The sequence below is a fragment of the Ursus arctos genome, chromosome X, assembly GCF_023065955.2.
Source record: "Ursus arctos isolate Adak ecotype North America chromosome X, UrsArc2.0, whole genome shotgun sequence".
NCBI lineage: Eukaryota > Metazoa > Chordata > Mammalia > Carnivora > Ursidae > Ursus > Ursus arctos.
In genome coordinates this window covers 106912245-106939981 of record NC_079873.1, presented here as the reverse complement: position 1 = coordinate 106939981, position 27737 = coordinate 106912245, and the positions used below count along the sequence as shown (strand labels likewise).

Genomic DNA, 27737 nt, shown 5'->3' with positions numbered 1-27737 from the left:
AGCATCCAGGGGCAAAGTCACACCTACCTAGCACTCAGATAAAGGGTCTTCTCCAAGACCCCTTCAGAAACTCTCCTTGTAGGGATGCAGTGAGAGTCCTTAGACCCAGTGGGTGTGTGTTTTGAACTGCTGGCCTGCTGTGTGCCTCACGTCCAGCCTGCCCGGGGGAGTGAGCCTACAGGAGAACTTTGGGTTACCCAGCCGGCTGGGAGGGAAGGGGACCAGACTGGACAGGTGAATGGGAGAGCAGGGGCCATGCCTGAACCCCAGAGCAGCCTTCAGTGGCCATAGTTCCAACACTCACCTCCAGGTGGAAAGTTTATCCTTATACCCTCTGTCTTAGAGCCCACTGCTCCTCATCTCCATTTCAGGATAGATGGTGACCCAGTGGGGTTGGGAAATGACACATGAGCTGGTCCAGTATCTGGCTTTCAGTTTCCTCTTCTGTAAAATGGGGAAGATAAAACGGTACAGCCTCTGCGCCTTGATGTGAGATCGTACTCATTTCCTAGGACTGCCTACCAAGGTACCACAAAGTGGATGTGGGGGGATTTCTTCTTTCACATTTATGGATGCTCATAGTCCACAATCAAGATGTTGGTAGGTCCATGCTCCCTCTGAAGGCTCTGGAGGAGGTTCTATTCTTGCCTCTTCCAGTATCTGGTGTCCCCAAGTTTTCCTTGGCTGGTGGTCACATCACCCCAGTCTCTTCCTTCTCACATGGCTGTTTTCCCTCTGTATATGTGTATGTCCAACTTTCCCTCTTCCGTTTTTTAAGATTTTATTTATTTATTTGACAGAGAGAGAGACACCCAGCAAGAGAGGGAACACAAGCAAGGGGGAGTGGGAGAGGAAGAAGCAGGCTCCCAGTGGGGCAGGGAGACTGATGCGGGGCTCGATCCCAGGACCCTGGGATCACGCCCTGAGCCGAAGGCAGATGCTTAACGAATGAGCCACATAGGCACCCCAAACTTTCCCTCTTTTTATGAGGACACCAGTCAGATTCATTATGGACCACTCTAATGACCTCATCTGAACTTGAGTACATCTGCAAGGATCCTATTTCCAAATAAGGTCATAATCCCTGGTCCTAGGGATTAGTAGTTTAGCATAATTTTAGGCAGAGCATAATTCAACCCCTAACAAAGTTTATACAAGGTGTCATCTGTATATAAAATGACTGGCTCAAAGTAGGTAGTCAGTAAGAAGGAGCTATTATTACTAAGCATCTAAGATGTACGTTCTTCCCCACATTTTAATGTTGTTGAATCAGTTTATGTCTTACAATCCACATGTAAATTGATTGATGCAGTGTTTTTTTCCTTTGACAATCAGTTAGCAAATGGATGGCCCATCTCAAATGGATGGTCATGTGCAAACATGGTATAACTTACTCTATAACAAGACTCTAAAACCCTCAGCGTGTCAATGACCTGGAGAATGTGGTAGGAAAAAGGGAGAGTGGGAGTATATAGATCATGCCTGCAGTTACTACAAACTGAAGAATAATAAATCATTGCTCTGGCAGATGTTAGGGGCCCAGTTTGAGGCATGGGGGAGGGAGGCCTGCTTTTTTGGAAGGGATCTTGGGACGGTCTGACTCATGCATTCATTTCATGAGCACTCCCTGAGCAGGCTTCTTGAGCTGAGTCCTCACTGCCCATAGGCCTAAGCTTGCAAGTAGGCCTGGGTGGGGGGAGCGTGCTGTACATTGAGCCAGAGAAAACAATCATTTTAGGAGGCCACAGGATCCCAGGATAGATTGGAGACTGAGACAAAGCAATCTACCTGTATTAGAAATGTATGGAACAATCTCACTGAGATGCTGTTTCACATTGCCTGGTTCTGTATGCTGTGTTTATACACAGAATCTAGCACGGCCTCAGTTCTGTTCCAGGAGTCAGTCTGGGGAAAACATTTTTGCGATGAGCTCTCAGAGCCCAGATTAGAGGGCGTACCTGAAGGGAGGGTGTTCCAGAGACTCCACAGAGAATGAACATAGAGGACATTTTTCTCCTGAAAGGTCCACCTGCCTCCACTTGCTGACTTCTGTGCCTTTGCAAGCATTGTTCCTTCTGCCTGCAATCCCCTTTCTTCTCTTCCTGGCTGGAAATCTTCTGTGTCCTTTCAGGTTCAGCTCAGCGGTTCTCCTGTCCTGGAAGCTTATCACATACAACACTATGTGTTAGCAGTGTTTCCCACAGCACCTGACACAAAGTGGATGCTTCAGAGAAGACGTTAGCTGAGGGTGACAGAAGGAGCAAAGAAGGTTGCAGGCTGCCCCAGCCAAAGGGGTGCATCAGGAGAAGACATGGGGAAGGAGGGGCATCTTATTAGTAAGGGCAGAGGGTGCCAGAGAAAAGTGATAGAAAGTCAATGTGGAAGCACAAAGGACAAAAGACAAGCAGTGAGTGGAGATGCAGGAATGAGAACAGGACACAGGGAAGGAGAGAAGGGAATTGTGTGGACAGCTGGCTGGTGACCTTCACAGGCATGTTTCTTCTGTCTGTCCAAGAGGCCTGGCCACATGTACTTGACCTGGGCTTTCCAGGCACATCTCACTGGAGGAGGGGATCCCAGGAGCCTCCCTGCCCTCCTGGGAAGCCTTCCTGGAGCCCCTGGCGACAGCAGAGCTCCAGGAAGGATAGCACAGGGATATTGTGGTGGTTCTGTGGGCTCAGACACAGTCTGCCCACTCCATCGTCCAATAGGAAATAGTCCCTTCTTCCTTCACTGGGAAGCTTGCTCTAGAAAGGATGCTGACTCACTTGTTTCCAGGACCACCCTTTGTGACAAGGGGGCCAGTGGAGCTTTGGGACTGCCTTCCCTTCCTCTTATCTCTCTGTAGGTGCAGTTTGCAAGTCCTCAGGGACACCTCCATGATGAAGAGGGGCTCCTTCTGGGCTCTTGAAGAAGACCAGGGGCAGCTGCAAATCCAAGCAGAACCATATATATTACCTTCTTGGTTTCTTCCATTGCTCATAACCTCCACCCCAAGTTCCTCGAGCCCCCAAATCCAGCTATGTATTCTACTGCACCCCTGTCCAGACTCCAACCACCTCCCGGGGAGATCTCAGGAACAGAAAGACTACACACTTACCCAGGTCAACTTAAAGTACCCAGAAACAAAGGGCCCTATCAGGAAGCAAGGGGTGCATTTTGCAAGTGGAGTCCTGGGGACTCCAGTGGTTTTCTAATTGGTGGAATTCAGGGTGTGGACTTCGGGGAACTTAGAGTGGAGAATTTTGGGTTGAGAGAGTGTCAGCCTTCAGCTGGCACCTTGCGTCCCCTGGCTGAAGAAGTTGCCAAGTTGGTCATGGAGCACCCCTAACCCAGGCACTCCATGACCAAAGTGTCTGAATGTACCAGGATTCTTTCCTTCACAGCCCTGCTCTTCAGAAGCCTGCCCTCCACCCCATCACATTGGAGCCAATGTGAATGTTGAATTGGACAAGAGGCCAACTCAACAGAAGGGTGTTACAAATCCAAGGTAGTCTTCAAAACCATACACTGATGCTTCTGGGGCACTGTAACATGTACCCACTCCAAAGCCACATGGGTGTGCTTTCTGGCTTATTTGGGGTCATGCTTTCTCAATCCTGAGCCATTCCATGCCTTTGTGTAAGGAATGTTGAGAGTCTATAATAAGATGGCCCTGAAATTTGGTGGCAAGTCAAAGTTTGCTAGGGGAGATGATGAGGGCATCAACCTGTCTATGGCCCAGAGTCTTTCCTCAATGTCTGGGTCACTCATGGGTCTGTACATCAGGCCAGTGAAGCTGTGGGCCTTTGCTAGGAGTGGGACCCGGAGCGAGGGTCTGAGATTGGCAGCAGATTGGCAGCAGTGTCTTCTGCACTTGCTGGAGAGAGGACAAGGGGGACACCTGGATATTCTGATGTTTTTTAAAGATTTTATTTACTAATTCAACACAGAGAGAGCATGTGCACAAGCAGGGGGAGCGGCAGACAGAGGGAGAGGGAGAAGCAGGCTCCCCGCTTAGGTGGGAGCCTGACACAGGGCTCAGTCCCAGGATCCTGGGATCATGACCTGAGCCAAAGGCAGGCGCTCAACCAACTGAGCCACCCAGGTGCCCCTGGATATTTTGATATTGATTTCCATAAGAGTACCAGTAGCATACAGGCCTGAGCCTCCAGGGAAGCTGAGGCAGTCTGGATACACCCACTTCATGAAGAGTGGTGAGATGAGGCCTTGGGGTAGTCCAGTTCTTCTCTTATATTCCCATGGACAGGCTTATAAGCTCCCCTCGGCAATTTGGCTTGTCAGAGCAAAAGATTACATTGACAATTGGTTTGTGTATTGGTGTTCTGTTCCCTGGGCTGGGCAGGCCTCATGACCTGGTGGGTCAGCAGTGGGTCAGCTCTGGGACTCATTGGGGCCTCACCAAAGTAGCACATGCTCTCAAGACTCTGGACTCTGAGCAACCTGCCTGGTCTCTGTAGGTGAAGTTTTTGAAAGGGCAACAGTATCTGTTGTTGAACTATCTTAACTGACAAATGATCTCAGTCTTAATGCCTGTTTATGGGGAGGTCACCAGTAATTAAGATGGTGCTAGCAGTCTGGCCACTGACAAGTCCCTCTTCTTCGCAGTGTGTGGGCTGCAGTTTCAGTAGGACCCCCAGTTGCCTCTTTGTTCCTGTACCTCTACTAGCTGGGTAGCTCAGGGAACATCAGACAAGCTTCTCTTGCCTCAGCTTTCCCTTCTGGATCCAAATGTTCACTGGGAACCTCCTCAGGGGTAGACATTGGACTCTACCCAGAGGATGGACAAGGGAATGGGACCAAAAACTCTGGGACTAGGGTCTGGTGCTTCAGCAGCTGTCAAAGCTGATTCAGGTTACTCATCCTTAAAAGCAGCTCCTATAATAATATCCATCCTCGTGTGGGGTTGGAAGCCTAATTACCACTTGTAAAATGTTTTCAACTTCTCAGAAGAAAGGTGATACAGCACGGCAAGGTATGACTATCATAATAATCGTGATCTTCTCAAGCTGCCCCCAGGGCTAACCCATAGAAAAACTGCCATTCATGGAACTGTTATTGTAACAAAGTACAACTATTATCCATAATGATACTAGACTAATGTCCAAGGTATTGCTGTGCTCATGGAAAATTCTTAAAAAAGCCAAAGTGAAGAAGGTGGACTAGATCACCTGTTGTGAACTTGTCCAGCTAATTCCAAAAGTAAATAGACTTCTAAGGAGATAGGAACTCGAAAGAGCACCAGAGAGCAAGAGCATTCTCTGAGCATTTGGTGTGAACCAAGCAGTGTTACGCACACTATCTTATCCAAGTTTAGGAAGTCGGTTTTATCTTCTCCATTTTGCAGAGGAGAAAAATTGAGTCCAAAGATGTTGACTTGTCCAAGGGAGATGAACCTTGTAGTTATAAATAGGATGTCCTGGAGTGGAGGAAGAGGCCAGGTGGGAAGTGACCACAAAATCTAGGCAGGGGCCAAGGAGTCTCTGAACTAGGTTAGCAAATGGGAGGATGACTACCAGATTTCCAGTTGGGCATGCCCCCGTGAATAGGTCTGCTACCAAGGGAGAGGGCAACCCAGGAGGGGAAGGCAGTTTGGAGGAAAGACGACTGTGGCGCAGGGTAACCCTAGTGTGGGACCGCCAGCATGTACCCATATGCAGGCCTGGGCCTTGGGAGGGAAATTGAGATGCAGGCTTGGGAGTCACCGACGGATCCAACAGGTGAAGCCTGGGATAAGAACGCCAAAATGCAACGAGTCACCGTGGTCACTATCCCCCTTCCCGCCCAGGCTCAGGGGAAATTTCCCGAAGGGCAGAGCGGCCTAAGGTGACAGGTGTCTGTGAAGATCTCCCTGAGGGATTCTTGGGTGGTGCGCTCCCTTCCCGCAGGCCTGCGCCCAGTCAGCTTCCCTTTTCGTCTCTCCCCCGTCTCCCCAGGATCCCCGTCTCTCCCAAACTCCACGCCCCCCGCCGTCCGCAGGGCGGCCGCCGCGCGGGGAACCCAGGGCCGCGGCCCGGAGAGCCGCCAGCCAAGACGGCGGCGTCGCACGCGGCTCGCCTCGCTTCCCCGGCCGGCGGGGCGGGGCTAGGGCGCATGCGCCGCCGTCGTACGGAAGCCCGGAAGGACGGGTGGGAGGCGGTAGCTCAGGTTTCTCCGGGCGGCGGCGGGGATTACGCGGCTCGCGCCGGCACCATGAACCCGCTGTAACGCGCAGGCTGCGCGGCGCGGGGGGAGGGGGGAGGAGGAGGCCGCCGCGGCGAAGTTCTCCGCCATGAACCTGAGGGGCCTCTTCCAGGACTTCAACCCGAGGTGAGGCGCCGCCGGGGGAGGCGCGGCGGGCGTGAGGATGCGGCGGGCGGCGGGGCAGCCCCCCGTGGTGCGAGCGGCTCTCCGGGCAGCGCTTCCCGCTCCCGCGCCCGGTGCCTTCATTGCCCCCCCCCCCTCCCCCCGCCGACTTCGGCCCCGCGGGAGCCGCGTTCCTCTCGGCCGGCCCACCCTGGTTGCTGGCCCAACGCCCCCTTCCTGTCCCCTGTTCCCGCACCCCGCTGCCTGCCCTCCGCTCCCCTCGCAGGGGCCGTTTCGCTTGACCCAACACTCCTACCCCCCCACCCCCACCCCAGCTGTTTCCTCCAGTTCCTCCGAGCCCTTGAGGTTTTCCTTGGATGTGTGCCCACCCCTCGCTCGTTTGCTGCTTTGTCGAGTGATATCTGAAACGACCGTTGAATCTTCGGAGTTGGTGTCAGGGTATGGCAATACCTTACATAATGCCTCTGGGGGTGAACCTGACGATTTTCCATACGCGGTTTCTCTTCAGTCTTCACTGTAAGTTTATTTGCAGGAAGCGGATACTGTTGTCCTGTTTCCCAGCTGGGGAATATCCAGTGGACAGTGTGGAGAGAACACTGATTAAGGAATCAGGCGCCTGTCCTTGCACTTGCCCAAGTGTTCTGTAACTCTGTTGCCTCCCCCAGGCTGGGTGCTTCCTGAAGCAGAGACTGTCTCCTGCACATCTCACTATCCCCAGCACCTCCCACGGTGTCTGAAACAGAGCAGGCCCTTATAAAATGTTTGTGGAACTAAACTGAGCCGAAAGATCTGGATTGGGGACCGGGCCCCATGTGACTGAGTTACATATTCTCTGCTCATCTGAAAAATGAGTTGGCCTAATTGATCTTCCAAGTCCACTAGTCTGTGAAGGGAGTACCTGTTTCCCTTAGTTGCTGGTGCGAAGCTGTGCCCTCAATCAACCTTTTGTATGCTAGGTCCAATGCGAGGTGCTTCAGATGCTGGGAGGTCCCAGCTTGTGGATGGAGAAAGAGATGTAAATAGATGATTTACAGCACTGTTTAGTGTTGGTCTGTGGGAGCCCAGTGGAGACCACTGCACTGCCTGGGCTGCTTGTGGGGGATGAAGAGAAGTCTTGGGAGAGATGGAGAGAGAGTATTGGGAGTGCAGTCTTCCTGGGGACAGTGACATTTTAAGCTGTAAGCCACTGTGACTTCCTAGGTGTTCTATTCCTCTTTGAGCACTACTGAGTTCATATTCTAGTCTGGAGTGCCAATGTTAAAATCACAGTGCGGTCGTTATCATTGTTGGCCTTGAAAGCATTCTGCATCGAGGAGCGTGTTGAGAGGAGGTAAAGGAGAAGGGACTGCAGCACCTTCCTCTGCTGCTCCTAGGGGTGAGGACTGATCTACAGGGTAGCAAGATTGGCACTGGAGTTGGAAGGGCCTTGTGTGTCTACGTTGTTTGGGGAGGGTGGTAAGAAAGATAAGTAGAACCTGAATTGTTTTGTATCCTTGGGCTACTCGCTTATCTGTTTTATCTGTAGAATGAGTATAATCTCAGCAGGATGGGAAGCCAAATGAATGATTGGTTGCAAAGTGCTTTACAAATAGATAGTTCAGGACTGTTTTGCCAGGTGACAGATATTTCAGAACCCAAGAACTGCCTAACAGTTCTAACTGGCTAACAGTTGCCAAAGCACAATAGTGCTGCACAGATAACATCCTTAACCATTTTCTTTTCCTATAGCTTCTCCCCCAGCCCCAAAAAATTGGTATATGAAAATTAAGATGAAATATTAGGTATCTAAACAGATTTATAGTAATCATCAATATATTTATCAACACTTTAATTCTACTGGATTGAAATGCATGTCTAAGTTTAAAGACCTTTTATAGGGCATCAGTTTCCTGATACAGTGTTGCTTCAGTGGGAGTGAGCAGTGTTGCCTCACAGTGGTGACTGCTAAGACAGTGGTCAGGTAATATTGGCAAGTCTGATTTTTTAGCTAGTGATGTGTCATGTTTCGTGGGCACACCTAGTTGTTGACATTGTTCTTTAGTCTTGTTCCATGCTGAGGAGGGCCTTCTGGACAGCTGGAGTGCAAACCAAGGGGTGTAGACAGGAAGATACCTTGTGCCAGGGCCTCTAACCTTGGTGCTGCTGCCTTTCTCCCTGCCTCTAATTTGGAGCCAGTTCAACATCTCCCTCCTACCCCAGGACCTTGGCACATGCTGTTCTCGTTGCCAGGGATGTTTCCCTCTCCTCTCCTCCTGACCTAGTTAACTCTTATTTATCCTTGAGATCTCAGCTCACTAGTTACTTGCTGAGGAAAGCCTTTCTGACTCACCTAAGTCCACTGATATCTGTTTATAGGATCTCTGTAGCATGCTGAATTCTTCCATCATAGCATTTATTTGTACCCTTATATCTGTGTGCTTATTTGATTAATGCCTGTCTCCCCTACTAAACTATAAGCTCCATGGGGCCAGAACCATGATTCTGTCCATAATGGTATCCTGTATACCTGGAATAGTACCTGACTCATTAAATATTTGTGGAATGAATGGATGAATGAATGAATGAATGAATGACTCTCCAAAGCCTATAGGAGAAATCTAAAGTGGCTTCTTCCAGTCACTGCTTGCTTGGTGGTCTGTGGCCTGGTCCTCTTTCTTCTCATCTTCTTTCCTCCTTCAGAATGCAGCCATTCCATTAGAGAGACAGGAAGGACCATGACACTAAGGCAGAATGTGGCTGCCTTTACTTTGTGGATTATGTGTGTCACAAAAATAGTCACTGTCATGGTTTTGTGGGTCCCAAGGCATGGGCCATGGCTCCAGCTCTCCTTTCCAACCTTTTGATCTTGGTGAGTCTGAACCCACTGCTGTATTGCCAACGCTCTGGAAAACTGCAGTAATAGAATGATTCACAAATGTCAGCACTCAGATGCACAGGGCTGCCAGCTGACCCTCTGCCTATTTCCATCTGGCACAGAACTAGTTGATTGTGAACTTTTTAGTTACACAGGTTAAGACTCACTGAAACAGGCACACTGGACCCACCAAGTCCTTGTTGGAATGCCTGAGGCTTCCTAACATAACACCGAGGGCCTTATTCATTGAATGGGCAACTATTAGCAGTATACAGGATTGGCAGACTGATTCTGAGGTGCTTGTAGGAGGCGGGGATCTGGGAGTAGGTGGCATTAAGCCAGCACCCTGGCCACACCACGGAGCCTTCGGATTTTCTGCTAACTTGCTGGAGTTGCTGGCTTGGAGAAGGCCCTTCAGCCCTGGGAGCCAGCAGTGCTGGAAGGCTGTGAGAACTCTGCAAGACCCTCTGAGTCATCTGCAGTGAGCTCCTGACAGTGAGGTGCAGCCCACGGGTGTGCTGGACTGGGACGAAGGCTGAGGGATGCTGCTCTGAGTGTTCTGTCATGGGAGCATGGAGTACTAAGGAGGTCAGTAGCATTTAGAAAGTTCCATATGCTGCAACTTCTAAAGCCATTCTGTAGTCTATGTAAGTTATCTTGTCTCTTCTTTGAATTTAGGAAAAATGGATGTGATTTTTGGTAGTTGTTAACAAAAGACAGCTACCTGGCCTTTACCAGGCATTTGTGAAGTGTTTATATTTAAAGCATTCATTCATGAGACATCTCCCGAGTTCCTACTGTGTGCCAAGAGATATGCTAGGTGCTCTAAGTACAAAAATAAGTGAGATATAATTCCTCTCTATGCTCAAGCCTGGCAGAAGTAGAAATGGGAAGAGAAATTAAAATTCAACACAGGATGAGGCATTCCAGAGACAGGAACCAAATGCTGTGGTAGCGCAAGGGGCAGAGCCACCAATTGTCAGAGCAGTCAGGGAAGATTCCACAGCTCAGTCTGGAAGGATATAATTGTAGGGTTTTTTCAGACCAGAGGGCAGGAAAGGCAAGTTAGGAGGGACAGAGGATGCAGAGGCACAGGGTTCATGAGAGGGCCTAGTATGCTCAGACAGTGGTGAAAGGTCAGTGTGGTGGCAGCGCTGCAGGTGGCACATGTCATATGATTTAAAAATAGTACCTGTAGTGTGAATGATTACTACAAATATCATTTGCATATTACTGGGTTTTTTTTTTTAAGCCGGCTCCAGATCCATTGGTAGTGAATGTATGTTGGTACTGTTCATGAACTACTCACCCACCACCCAAATGTCTGCTTATCTGTCGTTCTGTCCTCTTAAGCCACCTAGAGTAAGAAAAACCTCCTGATTATACTGAGGTTATTATTAATAATAGGTGTGACTCATGGGGCACCTAGCACCGGTTGGGCACAGTGTCGGTGCTTTTGGCGTTATCTCAGATCTTCGCAACAACCCTGCAAGTTAGATGATCAGCCTTGTTTCACAGGGTCTTAGCGAGCTTCTGACTTCCCTGAAGTCGCACAGGTGGCAAGGGGCCAGGTCAGGATTCTAACGTGAGTCAGTCGGTCTCCTTCTGAAGCCTGTGCTCATTCCTGCATGCCATGCGACCTCTCTAATTTAGTGACAGGCCCGCCTGTGACACAGTGGGTCCAGTATCCCAAAGAGCCTTCTATTTATGAGTTGTGATTACACAAAGCAAACCTTATATCTGAGCTTACACATCCAAATGCGTGTTACCCCTCAAAGAAGTTACTTAGGAAAAAGAGGAATATGTATATTCCTATTCCACTGCTTGTATTCCTTGTTACTCATCTGAAATTTCCTTTGGAGTCAGATTACAAATCATATAAGGAAATCCGTCTCATTGCTTTATTTATAATCATGGATCATTTCTGAACCAAAATAGTGCCACCTAGTTTGATCGTACATCTTATTCACTAAACTTGGCTCTCACTGACTTTTGGCCATTTCCAGAAATCGAATTCACTCTCAGTGAAGAGTTGGCACCATTGAGGATATTCAAAAAGACAGACTGCAGGCTCTCAAGGTGATTCCAGGAGGAAAGCTCCAAAGGTGGTTTGAGCAATGAAGTGGAATTAGCTCATGGCCTCCCCGGGACTGTTGAAAGGAGACAAGTCCCATTCGAATGCATAATTTTGGGTTTTAAAAATATTCCCATTTGATAATTACACACACACAATATTTTTCTTGTCTGTGAGCTCTTTGAAGTCCAGGTTGTTGAGGCATTCGATAAATGTGCTGAGTGAGCGGATGCTGAGTACAAATAGACGTGTACATTGGAGACTCTGTTGTAGGGGAGAGACAGTGGGTGTGAGGAGTTTTAGATGGTTTCCTAGGACTCTAGGAGTATTGAGCTTGGGGTTTCTAATTGCCTTGCCTGATCATAGGTCATACCTGTACTAGAATTCAAGATGAAAGCCTTGAAATGAACTTGAGATAGGCTCTTTATATCTAATGATTCGTACTTTGTCCGCTATGGCCTAGTAGTGAGAAAAACGATTGCTAAATGAAATTGTTACAGCTTTTCTCTTGTAGAATAGTAGTAGCAGCAAAAAAATAGGTAAAATTGATCATTTACACAGGGCTTCCACATCCCTCAATCTTAGTGAATTAATATGTGAGCAAACCCAGGAGGAGATAGGCTTAGGGAGAGAGTGACACCCCCACCCCTCGCAGTTGCATAGCTGATAAACTTCCAGCCTGGCCTCATTCTAGTCCTCCTTAAGAGTGATTTTTTTTATTGGGCTTTTGTGCTTTCTTACATCTTCTGGTTAGATGCCCTTAAACATTATTCGTCTTAATATAACCAGTTAAAATTGCCACTAAAAGAATTTAAATTTTGTCAGTAAGGTTCTGCTCAGTGTAAGAGATACAGTCCCTTTAACAGTTTGGGAGAGTGTCACTTAGCAGTTTGTCAGTTGGAGCCATTCTCTGAAGTTGTAGACAGAGAGGCGCCCACAGGGATGTGTCACCCAGAGCGTGTGTACGCCACGCATGTGTGCACACGTGTACCTGCATGTGTGTGCGTTTGTGCCTGCTGCATTTAACTGGAAAAGACTGATGGATCTAAAATGAGTCCAGTTGCATTCTTTTGGGTTTTTTTTTTGTTTTTTGTTTTTAAAGATTTTATTTATTTGAGAGAGAATGAGCAGAGAGGAGGGGCAGAGGGAGAGAGAGAGAAAGAAGCAGACTCCCTGCTGAGCAGGGAGCCTGACCCAGGGTCGATCCCAGGACCAGGAGATCATGACCTGAGCCAAAGGCAGACGCTTAACCGACTGAGCTGCCCCAGCGCCCCAAGTTGCATTCTTTTAATTTGCAGAAAACAGATACTAAAACTTTTACACCCAGAGTCATCTCTTTCCTAGGTATGTTCTCTCTCCCCTCGGTCCCTTTCTCTTCCCAGCAAAGTGGGGAGAGGGAATTTGAGCCTCAAGCAAGAAAGCTCCATATACATTTCAGAGAGGACGCTAGCTTTGTAGTTTGACCCCGGTGACACTATTCAGTGATCCTGTGCTAGCACTGCAGATTCATAGAGCGGAGTACATCCATTTTAAAGGTGTAATTGGAAAAGTGAAATCGAGGAAGTAGTGGTTGATGCCACAATATCCAGCGGAACCTCCATTTGCTGGTTCGTAGAGAATTAAGCGAAGTCTATTTTTATACTTGGACTCTGGTCTAAATATTTCTTGAAAAGTGACTCAAAGTAGTTTAGGCTTGCGACTTTTTTTAAAATAAATTTTGTCACTGTGTTATTGCTGCGTCATCTTCTCTGCTTGCCAATCAGGTTTGGAATTCCCTCTCTGATAGGCAGTTATCTTTTTTACTTGGCTCTCAGATGTGTTGGTATAGTTGACATACTGTTCCTTCTTCCCCCAATTTCAAATGTGTGTATAAATTACATCTTCTAAAATTTCTGAGTATATTGATTTATTTGACTAACTTTGTAGTTTATTTTTTTCAAAGAACCAGCTATTGGTGTTACTGATTGGTTCTGCTTTTGTATCTACATTTCTGCTTTTAGTTTTATTATTTATATATTTTGGCTCCTTTGGTATTTTTCCCCGTAAATTTCTTAGATAGAAACTTAGTTCACTAGTTTTCCCTTTGCCTTTTTTTTTCTTTCTTTTCTTTTTTGCTTTTAGTTGCACTTTTGGAGTGGATACGTTTTCTGTGAGTCTTGCTTTGGCAGCAGCCTGGATGTTTCGGTATTTTAGTTGGGTTTTAGTAGTATTTTAAATATTCTTCCCTAGTGTTCTGTTTCATCATGGATTTAGTCATTACTTAAGGAGGGAAACGAACATTTATTATTACCTGCAAGCCTGTGGCACCAAGCCTTGCAATAGGTGCTTTCTGATAGGTTACTTAATTCTTACCTCAGCACTGCCTGGTAGAGGTAGTATTATCTGCATTTTGCTCCTGAAGAACCCAAAGTTCAGAGTTGCACAAATGATCTCTTCCGCTCTGCTGCACTGCTTCACAAGTGAACATTGAAAAAGATCCATATGGTTAAGCAATGTTAAATCTATTGTTTTGGTTTATTATGAATTGTATAGAATTTCAGCTTCCAGTCTCTGCCAATTATAATTTAATTTACACATTCTTCTATGCTTTCTATACCTTTCTTTTACTCAGAAAATCTTCAGTGGCTCCCATTGCCTATTAATAAATTCCAAGGACTTTATCTTAATACTCAAAAACCCCTACCTTGTTACCCCAGCATACTTTCCCTTTATTTTCTCTGGTGCCTTTCCTCCTGTCTGTCTAGCTCCCCACCCCCCACGATTTACAGGATTTACTCTGTGTGTTCCAGTCCCCTGGGATACAACAAAACTGTTTCAAAACTGTTTCATACTTTAAACAGTCTTATCCCTTTGTCTGGAATTCCCTGTCCCCAACTTACTGCCCAGATCCTACCTCCCTTCCCATCTCTCCCAGAGAAACCGATTTTCTGTGTACTGGCTTAGAGCAACTTCAGGGCAGAGACTTCCTTTCTCATTTTTATACATTCCATACATTGAAGGCATTCAAACAGTTTTTTAAATTTTATTTTATTTTTTAAAGATTTTATTTAAATTGGAGTTAGTTAACATAGAGTATATTACCAGTTTTGGGGGTAGAATTTAGTGAGTCATCAGCTGCATACAACATCCAGTGCTCATTACATCGTGTGCCCCCCTTAGATTTGTGTTTATCGTGAATCAGTGCCCATGATCCTTTTCCTCCCCCATCTGGAAAAATCTGTATGTATGTAAAGAAAGCGTAATTTTTGTCCTGCTATTTGACTCTCTCTATAGAACCATGCTATTTTTTGTCTACTGTAGTGTTCATTTCCATAGTTTCCTTAGGAATTTTGTCTACTTTATCTGTGATTATTTAATAGTAGCATGTAGAAGCCCACAATGAAAATATCTCTGTGTATTCTTAAAAGAAAAATGATCAGATTATTGCCGTCTTCTATGGCCATGTTGCTAGTCTTTCATTGTTTACATTTTCATTGTTAGTCATTTTAGTATTTTAATAGTTTATCTTTGAAATCTACCAAATTACTGTATTCTCTTCTGCTTCTCTTGTCCTTACCCAAACATGATAAACCTTTGTCTTTTCCTTTCTTGTAGTTGGTTTGACTTTTGATATCGGTTGCAAATGTGACTCTTGAATGCAACAGATTTAGATTTTATTTGTTAATCCAGTAAGAGAACTTTTTAATTATAGGTCTGTGGTAGGCAAAATAATGATCCCCCAAATATACCCACATCCTAATTCTGGGAACCTGGGAATATATTCCATTATATGGCAAAGAGGAATTAATGTAGCGGATGGAATTAAGGTTGCTAATCAGCTGACCTGAAAATAGGGAGATTGTTCTGGATTCCCTGGCAAGGCCGATAATCACAATTCTTAACTGTAGAAGAGGGAGGGCAGAAGTGGAGGTCAGAGTGAGTTGCTGTAAGGAGGACTGGACTCTCCCCTGCTGGCTTTGAAACTGGAGCAAGGGACCATGAGCCAAGGGGCTACAAGGCAGCCTCTAGAAGCTGGTCAGGCAGGGAAACCGTCTCTCCTAGAGTCTCTGGAAGGATCACAGCTCTGGTGGCGCCTTGATTTTAGCCCAATGAGAGAACCATTTCAGACGCTTGATGTTTGGAACAGTAAAGATAATGAGTTTATGCTTTTTAAGCCACAAGGTTGGTGGTATCTTTGTATGACAGCAATAGGAGAGTAATACAAGAACGTTTCATCCTATTTATAATTTTTCAACCCCAGTATTTGAAGTAGGAATTTTATTTTTGTATTATTATTTGTCCTCTTATAAGTTCATCTTGTTTCTGTTTTTCATTTTTCATGTAATAGACCCAGAACTCTTAATTTCCTTTTAAATTATATAAAAAATTATAAAGTAATCACTTTCCAACATTTTAAACGTTTTAGTACTTCTATTTTCATTATTTCTGCTATTTTCTTCAATTAAATAAAAAAACCCTCTCTTTTAAGGAAGATAATGAATTTAGCTCAGAGGGTTTGCTCTCCCTGCACCTCATCTATTTTTTGTTTATAGTTTGAAAATCCTTTAGAAAAATTTTACCTCTATATATTATTTAATCTACCTATGAATCCTATGTTTACCATTGTCCTTGCATTTGTTAATATTTTATTCACTTATTTTTTTTTAATTGTCTGTTTTCAAGTCTGTTGTTTCTGGTAATGATATGTGTTGCCATAGGCTTTGGTTGACAGGTTGGTTCTGGTTTCTAGTTTTTGCACTGTCCCCCTGGGCTTTCAGAGAGGAAAAAGTCGCTTCTGCTAATTCCTTTCTCTGTGGTGATCACTCCATTTCTATTAGCTTGTGCGTCCCCTTCAAGCCTTTTTCTTCTCCAGAGTCTAGTGGTGAGGTCATTGGTACCTTGGCGTCTTTCACTGGTAGCTCTCTGTCTTTGTAGCAGCTCGTAAAAGCCTCCCTTGGTTTTGAGCATTAATAGTCCTAACTAACATGTACTCAGTGCAGCAGTTATCAAACCATTTTTCACAGACCCCTTGTGGGGGGAGCTTGAGAACCTTTCGAGGGGTCTGCAAAGGCCACGACTATTTTCATAATACTAAGATGTTCTTGCCCCTCTCTGGGTTGACATTTGCACTGACGGTACAAAAGTAGTGCTGGGTAAACTGCTGCCACCTGAGCACGAATCCAGCCGGTGACACCGAACTGTACTCACAGTCACTGGATTCTTCACTGCAGCACGCTTGCAGTTAAAAAAAAAAAAAAGCCAGCTTCACATAAGGATGTCCTTAATAAAACATAAAAGATACCAGTCTCACTAAATATTGACCCTTGAGTATACATCCATTTTAATATTCTGTGTGACCGATAAGGTACAGTCGTTGACTCAAGGGAAAACACTTGTGGGGGCGCCTGGTTGGCTCACTCAGTAGAGTGTGCAATTCTTGATCTCAGAGTTGTAAGTTCAAGCCCTACTTGGGGTGTAGAGATTACTCCAACAACAAAAAACCCCACTTGTGTGCCTGGGCTGCAGGCTGCCTTTTTTCCTGGAACACCATTTTTACCTGGGAGGACAGCTCACAGACAAGACTGGGGCTGTTTGTCTTAGAGCACTTGGCAGACATTTTTCTTGAAAATCCAAGTGAACCTGTGACTTGGAAATAGCAGCACTGATACGCAGTAAGCACAAATCTAACTTAAAATTTAAAAAATCGTTGGAGTGTCTTCAATGTTTTCAACAAGGAAAACAACTGATGGTGTTTTTGCAAACAGTAAAATTTGAGCTTTCAAGGGAAGATAAGAATTTTTGAAAAGTTTTATCTACCCCCATGAACTTGACAGCCTCCCAATACTTACATATTTCTGATGAAATGGGTTGTGACAATAACTAATGTGATTTTTTGCCTTTGTTTAATGAAATGTGTCAACATTTGAAAGATCTTTATTACTCAGTGAACTAGTATTTTTCAATCAACCTACACAGTATTATGCAGGGATAAAACTTTCATTCATTTGAAGTGCCAGAGAGACCAATGGATTTTAACGTAGCAGACTACAAAAAGTTTAGTGATAGAGTTTTGGATTCCACATCACACTTAACCTTCAGGAAGCTACTACCACTGGTTGACTTTTGGTATCCTGTCAAAGAAGAAAATCCACCATTATCTGAAAGAGCTATTAAAATACTCAGTTCTTTTCCAACTACAAATCTCTGTGAAGCCAGATTTTCTTCATATGCTTGAAACAAAACAACATATTGCAACAGAACGAATGCAGATGTAGATATTAAAACCTAGGTGTCTTTTATGAAGCCAGACATTTAAAAAATTTTCAAAACTGTGTCAATTTTGGAAAATGATCTTTTTTCATTAAAATTATGTTAACATATAATGCCTTTATTGTTATTTTTAAATGAATTAATAAATATTTCAAAATACCAGTTTCAAAATCTGATATAGTAAATAATAATAGGTATAACCCATATAAACAAAGCTCTTTGGGTTCCTCAGTACTTTTAAGAGTGTAAAGGAGTCCTGATACAAAAAAATTTGAGAACCACTAATATAGTGCTTTACACAAAGCACTTTTCGTATTCATTATCTTGTACTCACAACCACCTTATGAGGTACGTATTACTCTCATTTTATAGACGAGAATACTATGGTACAAAAAGGCAGTATATATATATTCTAGTTAGCAACCTTTCCAAATCTTTTGGTCCGTTAGCTGTGGTTTACATTCTTGGAGGTTTACTTCTGAGTTGAGTTTTGTAGGTCCCATCTCCTTACAACCTCCCCCTGTTTTCCAATTGAAGTTTCTTACATTGTTTTTCATAATGGAAGTGCAGTACGTGTACCTTGAAAAGAAGTCAGTCATGAGAATGTAAAGACTGTCCTTAATCCTCCCCACTGGAGACTGTTGTTAATTCTCAGTGCCTGTCTTTCCAGATGCTTTTCCGAGAATGTTGAATTATCAGTATAATGGCAGTATTAAAAGGACTTTGGGGTCAAATGTCAAATCGATCTTAGTGTGAATCCCAGCTCTGTGAACTGCTAGCTGCTTGGACAAGATATTTAACATCTAAGCCTTTGTTCCTCATCTGTAAAATGAGAATAGCCAAGGTACCTCCTTCGCAAGGGTTGCTGTGAGGCTGAAGTGAGATAGTGCATGAAAAGCAGCACAGTATTGACCTGTCATAAACGTCCTGTAAATGTCAACTACTGAGGTAGTTGTGTACGCACAGGTAGATCAATAGATATGCCAGGTTTATTGAAGTAATTTTCCATGCAGTAAAATTTACCTTTTTTTTAGGGCACAGTCGTCGGCGTTTTGATAAATCCATCTCTTTGTGTGACCACCACCCAAAGATCTAGATTCAGCACAGTTCGGCACTGCAGAAACAACTCCCTCCTGTTCTTTTGTAGTCAGCTTTTTCCTCCTACACAGCCACTGGTAACCACACTGATGTACTTTCTGTATCTACACTTTTGTCTTTTCCAAAACATCATCTAAATGGAGTGATACGGTATGTTGTGTTTTCAGTTTGAGTTATTTTACTTAGCATAGAGCATTTGAGGTTTATGCATCTTGTCGCATGCATCCCTGCTTTGTTCCTTTTTACTGCTGATGAGTATTCCATTGAACAGATATACCACAATTGGTTTAACTGTTCACCAATTGATGGACATTTGGGTTGGTGCCAGTGGCTATAAAAAATAAAGCTGCTTTGAACATTTGAATACAAGTCTTTGTATGGACATAAACTTCTCATTTTCTTGAGTAAATACCTAGGCATGGGATTGCTGGACCATAGAGTAAGTATGTACTTTATAGAAACTGCCCTAGTGTTTTTGAAAGTGGCTCTACTGTTTTGCATTCTTAGCGGCAGTATGTGAGGGACCAGTTGTTCCACATCCTTAGCAATAGTTGTCTAAGTTGATCATTTTAATTTTAGCCATTGTGGTGAGTGTGTAGTTTTATCTTGTTTTATTGCATTGATATTATATTTCCTTAATGCCAAAAAATATTGATTATCTTCTCATGTGCTTATTTGCCTTTTATATAACTTCTCTGATGGAGTGTCTGTTCTTATTTTTTTGGCAATTTTTTTTTAAAGATTTTATTTTATTTTATTCGACAGAGAGAGAGACAGCCAGCGAGAGAGGGAACACAAGCAGAGGGAGTGGGAGAGGAAGAAGCAGGCTCCCAGTGGAGGAGCCTGATGTGGGGCTCGATCCCATAACGCCGGGATCACACCCTGAGCCGAAGGCAGACGCTTAACCGCTGTGCCACCCAGGAGCCCCTTTTTGGCCATTTTTAAATTAGATTGTTTTGCCATTTTTTAGTTGTAAAAGTCCTTTATGTGTGCTGGATACAGGTACTGTTTTCAGAATGTGTTCTCCCAGTTGTGGCTTGGGTTTTCATTTTTTTAATTGTCTTTTTTGGAGATTAAGAGTTTTCAATTTTGAAGAAGTCCAGTTTTGTATCCCATCTAAGAAATCTTTTCCTAACACTAGGTGGCAAGTGTTTTTCCCTCCTATGTTTTCTAGATGTTTTATAGTTTGGGCTATTACATGCAGGTCTGTGATCAATTTCACACAAATGTTTGTGTATGCCATGAGGTTAAGAGTCTAGGTGCATTTCCCTCATCTGTCCATCTGTTTCAGCACCATTTGTTGAAGCACAATCCTTTCTCCATTGAATTGCCTTGGCGCCTTTGTCAAAAATTAACTGACCATATATGTATGAGTCTATTTTTGGATTCTATTCCGTTCTCTGTGTCTCTCCTAATGTTAATACCACATTGTCTTGATTGTTGTAACTTTATAATAAGCCTTGAAAGTATAGATTCTCCAACTTTATTCTTTCTCACAATTATTTTGCCCATTATGGGTCCTTTCATTTTCACATAACTTTTAGAATCACTATGTCAATTTCTACAGAGAAATTTTCATTGGGATTATGTTGAATCTTTAAATAATTTGATGAATGTGGTAGGCTAAATAATGGCCGTCAAAGATAACCACTTCCTAGTCCATGGAACTTGTGAATATTACCTTCTGTGGCAAAAAGGTGAATATTAGCTTATGTCATAAAATATGTGATTAAGTTAAAGATCTTGAGATGGGGACAGTATCTAGCGTTATCTAGGTGGGTCCTAAATCAATCATGGGTTTCCATGTAAGAAGGAGGCAGAAGGACGTACTATTAACACAAGAAGGCAATGTGATGTGAGCAAAGAAAAAGATTTAAAGATGCTGCACTACTGGTTTTGATGATAGAGGAAGGGGTCTAAGGAGTGTAAGGAATATAGTTATAGAAATTGAAAAAGGCAAGGAATGGATTCTCCCCCAGGTCTCCAGAGGGAGTGGGCCCTGCTGACACCTTAGTGAAAATAGTGAAACCTATTTTGGACCTCTGGCCTCCAAAACTGTAAGAGAATAAATGTCTATTATTTTAAGCCACCAAGTTGGTGGTAATTTGTTATAACAACCATAGGAAATTAATACACAGAGTATGTAAATCTTAACAATATTGAATTTTTAAATCTATAAACGTGGTATACCTCTCCGTTTATTTAGATCTTTAATTTTTCTCGGTAGTGTTTGGTAGGTTTCAATGTACAAGTCTTGCACATATTTTGTTACATTTATTTCAGTATTTCATATTTTAATGATGTTTGTAAATGGCAGTTTTTTCATGAACTTTTAATTTTAGAATAGTTTTAGATTTATAGGAAAGTTGCAGTAAATGATAGTTTTTTTTTTTTAAAATCTCAGTGTCCAATTTTTCATTGCTAGCTTAAAGAAATACAGTAATATTTTTTGTACATTTACCTTGTATCCTGCAATTTTGCTAAATTCACTTATTTGATTTGGAAGTGGTTTTTTTGGGTAGATTAGCTAGGATTTTCTACATAGATAGTCATGTTGTCTGCAAATAATCAGATTTACTCCTTCCTTTCAACTCTTTATTGCTTTTATTTCTTTTTCTTGTATTAACTGTTACGCCTACGACCTCCAGTACAAGGTTGAATAGATGTATTGAAGTGGAGGTACTTGCGTTGTTTCTATAGGGAAAGTATTTTAGTCTTGCATCATTAAACATTATTTTCATAGATACCCTTCTATTCCTAATTTGTTTAGAGCTTTTATCTTGAATGGATAGTGAATTATGTCAAATGTTTTTTTCTGAAACTGTTGAGATAGTCATGTTTTTTTTTTTCATTCTATTAATACAGTGAATTACATTATTGGTTTCAGATGGTAAGCCAAGCTTGCAATCTTGACTGACCCACACTTGGTCGTACTGTAATATCCATTTTATATATTGCTGGATTCAATTTGATAATTTTTAAAGGGTTTTTGCATCTATGTTCATGAAGGGTATTGGTTTATAGTTTTCTTTCTTGGTTAGGTTTTGGTATCAGAGTAATGCTGCCCTCGTAAAATAAATTGGAAAATATCACCCTCCCATCTTTTTCTGTAAGAATTTGTACAAAGTTGCTACTATTTCTTCTTTATGTATTTGATGTAGATTTTTTCAGAGCCTGACCTTTTCTTCGTTAGAAAGATTTTAACTACAATTTTAATTTATTTAATAGGTATAGAGATGTGAAAGTATTTCTTCTTGTCTGAACTTTGATAATGTTTCTTTCAAGAAATTTACTTGCATAAAGTTGTTCATAATATCCCTGTAAAGTTTGTAGGATTTGTAGTAATGTCCCTGCTTTCATTTCGCTGATATTGGTGATTTTTGTCTACTATTTTTTTCTGATTACTCTGGCTATAGGTTTACTATTTTTCTTTATCTTTTCAAAGAACCAGCTTTTAGTTTCATTGATTTTTTTTCCTGCACTTACATTTATCATTTCCTTCCTTCCACTTACTTTTTAAAATTTCCTTCTCTTCCTAGTTTCTTTTTTTTTTTTTAAGATTTTATTTATTTATTTGAGAGAGAGGGAGTGAGAGAGCGCACAAGCAGGGGAAGGGGCAGAGGGAGAGGCAGAAGCTGACCTCCCCACTGAGCAGGGATCCCGACGTGGGTCTCGATTCCAGGACCCTGGAATCATGACCTGAGCCAAAGGCCGATGCCCAACCAACTGGGCCACCCAGGCGCCCCTCTTCCTAGTTTCTTAAGGTGCATCTTAGATCATTGACTTTAGATCTTTTCTAACAAAAGCATTTGATGCTATAAAGTTCCCTTAGGTACTGCTTTAGCTGGAGCTCACAAATTTTAGTAAGCTGTGTTTCCATTTTCATTTAGTCTGGAATTTTTCAAATTCTCCTTGTGTTTTTTTCTTTTACCTATGGATTATTTAGAATAATGTTGTTTAATCTGCAAGCATTTTGAGAATTTTCCAGATATCTTTCTGTTGTTGATTTTTAGTTCCGTTGTGTATAGAGATTTACTTTGTATGATTTTGATCCTTCTAAAGTTGCTGAGTCTTATTTTATGACCCAGATTTCAGTCTGTCTTGGTGAATATTCCATGTGCATTTGGAAGGAATTTATATTCTTCTGTTGTAGGAGGAGTGCTTTATCAATATCAATTCGGTCATGTTGGTTGATAAAGGGTTATTACAATCTTGTGTTTCCTTAGTAATTTCAATGCATTCTATCCGTTACTGAGAGAGAAGTGTTAATTTTCAATAGTAATTATGGATTTTTTCCGTTTTTCCTTATTATTTTCTACGTGTATTGTGAAGCTTTGTCATTAGGTACACAAATATGTACAGTTGTTAGATCTTCTTCGACAAATTGACCTCTTTTCATTATGAACTGCCCCCATTTGTCCCTGGTAATATTTCTTGTTCAAAAACGTACCTTGTCTTATATTGTGGCAGGCAGAGTGGCCCCCCAAAGAGATTCAGGCCCTAAGCCCTGGAACCTCTGACTGTTCTGTTACATGGTAAGGGAGACTTTGCAAAAGTATCTAAGGTTATAGTACTAGTTTCTGTTGTTTCCATGACAAATTACCACAGATTTAGTGTCTTAAAACTACACAGAACTTATTATCTCACATTTCTGTGGGTCAGAAGTACAGGTGTACCAGGGCTAATTTGGATTTTCTGTTTAGAGTCTCACAAGGCCAAAATCAAGGTGTGGGCAGGGCTGCATTCCTTTCTGGGGCTCCGGGGCTTAATCTGTTTCCAGACTCTTCTGGGTTGTTGTCAGAATTTAGTTCCTTGCAGTTGTAGGCCTGAGACCCCATTTTTCTTGCTGGCTGTCAGCAGGAATCATCCTCAACTTCTAGAATCTGCTTGCATTTCTTGGCTCATGACTCCTTTCCTCCATCTTCAAACCGAGCAAAAGTAAGTTGAATCCTTCTAATGTTTAGAATTTTTCTGACTTCCCCTTCTGCCCCGTCTCTCCTCCTTTGCTACATCTCTCTGACTCACTCATAGGCCTCCTTTTTCTGCTTTTAGGGATTCATATGATTACATTGGGCTCACCTGGAAAATCTGGGCTAATCTCCCTATTTTAAGGTCACCTGATTAGTAACCTTAACTCTGTCTACAAAGTCCTTTCATGGTAGTACCTAGATTAGTGTTTGATTGAATAACCAGGGGACAGGAATTTGGGGGAACATCTTTAGAATTCTGCCTACCACAGTTATGGACATGATAGGAATAGTATCCTGGATTATCCAGGTGGACCCAATCACATGAGCTCTTAGGCAGAGAACTTTCGCTGGAAGCAGGAGCAATGTGGCAGAAGGAGAAGTCAGAAGAATTCTAAGTGTGAGAAAGATTCAATATGCTGTTGCTGGCTTTTAGATGTAAAGGCTTATGTGCAGGGATCAGAGAGAGACCTCTAGGATCCAAGGGCCAGCCGCAAGCTGACAGTCAGTGAAGAAACCGGGATCTCAGTGCTATAGACACAAGAAACCAAATTGCCAGCAACCTGAATGAACTTGGAAGCAGATTCTTCCCAGAATCCCGTGATAAGAGCCCAGCCAACTGACATCTTTATTGCAGCCTTATAAGCATCTGAGCAGCAAAACCAACCAAGCTTGTCTGGACTTCTCACATATACAACTGTAAGATAATAGATTTGTATTGTTTTAATCCGCTACGTTTGTGGTGATTGTTAGAGCAACAATAGAAGACCAAAACAGGTATTAGCATGGCACTCCAGCTTTCTTTTGGTTAGTGTTTGCTTGGTATAACTTTTTCTGTCCTTTTAGTTTTAATCTGTGATTTTATAGCTAGACGAAGTGGGTTTCTTACAGATAGCATATAGTTGTCCTGCTTTTTAATCCGGTCTGACAATCTTTGTCTTTTAACTGGTAAGCCGTTTACATTTCGTGCAATGGTCAGTAGGGTTGGGCTTTAACTACCTTCTTGCTGCATGCTGGGAACCACGTCTAGGCAGTAAGCCGGAGCCGTAATGAAATTTACCTCCTTTCTTTTCATTCCTTCTTCCCTTCCTGTCATTACAGTCCTTTGCTGGACACAGCCTTTGTTGTCCAGTATATGAAAACTCTTGTTTCATATATTCTGTCCAGTTTATTGTTTAAGGTGGGAAGAAAAACCCCATTCCTCTTACTTCATCAAAGCTGGAACTAGAAGTCCTCAACAGTGTAATTTCCCATTAATATTTTAAGGACATCCTCTTTGGGAAGTTCCTTTTATGTGAAATGTGAGTGTGTGTGTGTGTGTGTGTGTGTGATCTGTTCAGTCACAGAAAGTATAATACATGTACCAAAATGTGACTATATCTGAATACAGCAGATTAAAAATGCCATACCTTTTTACAAATAGAATCAAATAATTAACCACTGACAAAACTTAACCATATCCTAAACATGTCAGCCTTTTTCAGCCTCCAGGTTTTGGTACATCTAGTTCCTTCTGCTTGGAATGCTTCCGAATCTCACAGTCCTTCTTGCCTGACAGCTTTCCACATATCTTCTGGAACCAGCTCCAGGGGCATCACTTCTCTGCTTCCTAGTGCCCCCAGACAGAATCCAGATTTCCTCTTCTGGGTTCCCGTCACACTCTACCCTTGCACCATTCCAGCACACACCATGCTATATTATAGTTCTGTGTTTCTGTGTGGCCACCCTCCTACCAGGAAGCCCTGGAAAGCAAGGAACTTATTTTAGTCTCTTTTATGTTTTCCTAATCCCCTAACATGGTGTGTCTACTACACAGAACCTTTCAGTATATGATTGTTGAATTAGTAACTCTTCACATGTGCTCAAAAATACTGCTGTTATGACTTCCCTTTCAGTATCACATATTTGTAAAAGAGAGTCTCTTTAATCATTTTACTTTTCTCCTAGTAAATTCCTCATCTATGCCTGTCTCCTGCTGTTCTCTGTGCTGCTGGCCCTTCGTCTGGATGGCGTCATTCAGTGGAGTTACTGGGCTGTCTTTGCTCCAATATGGCTGTGGAAGTTGATGGTCATTGTTGGAGCCTCAGTTGGAACGGGAGTCTGGGCACGAAATCCCCAATATCGGTAATACTGCTTTATAAAACCCATTGGTCTCTACCCTGAGGGAGCAGTATCTTGTTTTTCACTTTTTGGGGGTTTTATAAGAACTATAATACAGGGAAACTGAGTTCTGTTCTAAGTTTTTTAAAAATTAGGGGTTTGATATGTGTTTTTAAATAAAAGTCGTGTGGTTTGGGGTACTTAAGATCCTAGCCAGCCCGCAAAAGGCAGTGTAATCTAAAATGCTTCCAAAATATCGAACTGTTATACCATGCTAGACTAGGGACTATAAAACTATCATGTTTGCGGAGCAGTTCTGTAAAACAGAAGCCTGGCTTTCGTCATCAGGGATATATCTGTCTCCAGTTCAGTCCTGGAATTGGGGTTCCCCTGGTCCCAATCTCCTAGCCCTGGGGTTTTAGGACTGTTAGCGCTGTGGGTGGGGGTGGGGGAGGGTAGCTTGGCCAGGAAACAGTGAGTCGCTGAGACAGGGAAAGATGAGGCCCAGATGCTGTGAAGGAGAGCAGAGCCTTTGTGGCCCAGGCAGAGGGGTAAGCTTTACCTTCAACCCCCCGCCCCGTGCCTTTCTTCTCGGCTGCCTCAGCTCGTTCAGGTTCCTGGAGTTGGCTCAGCTCCGGTGTGCAGCCTAGTGCTGCTGGGACCCGAAGAGTCTCTTCTCCCTCTCAGAGACTGGCACTCCGGAAAGGGAAAAGGGGGACTTGAGGGGCTATTCTCAACCTTCACCAGGAAGACGGGCAGGGAAGGAATGCCCGGTGGACAGGCGGGACATGTGCGGCTGCTCGTGTGGTAGAAGTGCAGGTGTTTCAATCTTGATTAACTTTAAAAATAAGATTTAGCCCGTGTCACGTACATTGCCACATGCATATCTAAGAACTTTAAAGTCGTCATGCAGAGAGCCTTGGCAGATGGGAGACGTTTGTGTGTAGCTGTTTTAAAGTCCTTAGACTTCCTTTTTCCTTTTTAAGATTACCTGTGCCGCTGGCAAATCTTTTCTTTTTTTATGAGATATTTTCAGATATCTAATATTTATGACTCAAAGTATGAAAAGTTAAGTAACTAAACATTTTAGGTTCCACTAATTGATATTGAGAAGCTATTTGAGCTTTGCCCTGTTGGTTTAATTTAAGATTTTTAGAGCGAGGAAAGGAATTGTAGGTGTATAGTCAAATGTAGTGAGTGTGCAGGTGTGGTCATTCAGTGTTAACATTATCCAGCGGAATGTTGTTGGGTCCTGTAGAAGTAACCACTGGCTTCACTTTCTCTGTGTCCTAACCTCAGGTGTATTTATCATCAAGAAGGTACATCATAAATGTGTGTCTGTATTTTGAATGGAACACTGTACGCCTTCCAAATTCATTTTTAAGCATTTTCCTGATTAGCAGCCTAATTATTTTTCAGTTGTTAATATAAGTTCCTGCATGATATTTAAACAGCTAATTAACCTGATTTTGTTTAAAAACAGTTTTAACTGCTCTTCCTTCTCTTTCATCTGCAGGTGTTAATTTATCCTAATGGAATAGAAAGGAAAATAAATAGATGTTCATAATTTTATCGGCATTTTTAAATAGCACCTAATAATAGTTACTATATTTTCTTGAAATATAACCACACTCATTCATAGTTATTTTTATAGTATTGCATGAAATGTGATTTACATGGTTTTTAATTCATTGAGAGATGAGGGTCATGAGATTTAAGGGATATTTGTCCATTTTTAGTAGTAGAAGCAGTCAACTTGAATAATCTTGGAAGTAGCTGAATTTAAAGTTATGAACAAAAGCATTTATAATGTTTACTGTCAGGGAAATAATAACTCTGGCTGTTACTTCTGAGAATGTCATTACCCAGTTAAAACTTTGTCTGGTTTGATTGTAATGTTCATTTATCGTCATGTAGTAGTTCTTTGGCGTTTGAAAGATTGCCTATTAAAGATTAAGTTCGTTTTCTACCTAACTTCCTCTGCTTTTTGTCAAATTCCTAAATATCGTTTGTAGTATCAACATAGGTTGGCATTTTCCCTTGGACTGCCTGCCTGTTGTGGAGATTCTGAACTTAGTCTTTTTCTTCT

At 42.9% G+C, this 27737-nt stretch overlaps 1 protein-coding gene across 10 annotated transcripts in view; it reads left to right on the top strand.

Annotated features, from left to right (window-relative positions):
• Positions 1 to 6103: 6103 nt before the first annotated feature.
• Positions 6104 to 27737, top strand: part of TMEM185A (transmembrane protein 185A) — a 33737-nt gene continuing 12103 nt past the window's right edge. For 4 of the 10 annotated variants that reach the window (XM_048213677.2, XM_057314663.1, XM_048213680.2 and 1 more), the window contains exons 1-2: positions 6146 to 6309; positions 25496 to 25672. In XM_048213677.2, the coding sequence (XP_048069634.1) occupies positions 6272 to 6309; positions 25496 to 25672 (215 nt within the window). In that variant the 5' untranslated portion in view covers positions 6146 to 6271. Of the gene's footprint in view, positions 6310 to 6620; positions 6745 to 18517; positions 18732 to 25495; positions 25673 to 26947; positions 26968 to 27737 lie in introns of those variants that run through there. The other 6 variants (XM_057314676.1, XM_026479799.4, XM_026479801.4 and 3 more) reach the window with 6 other exon arrangements.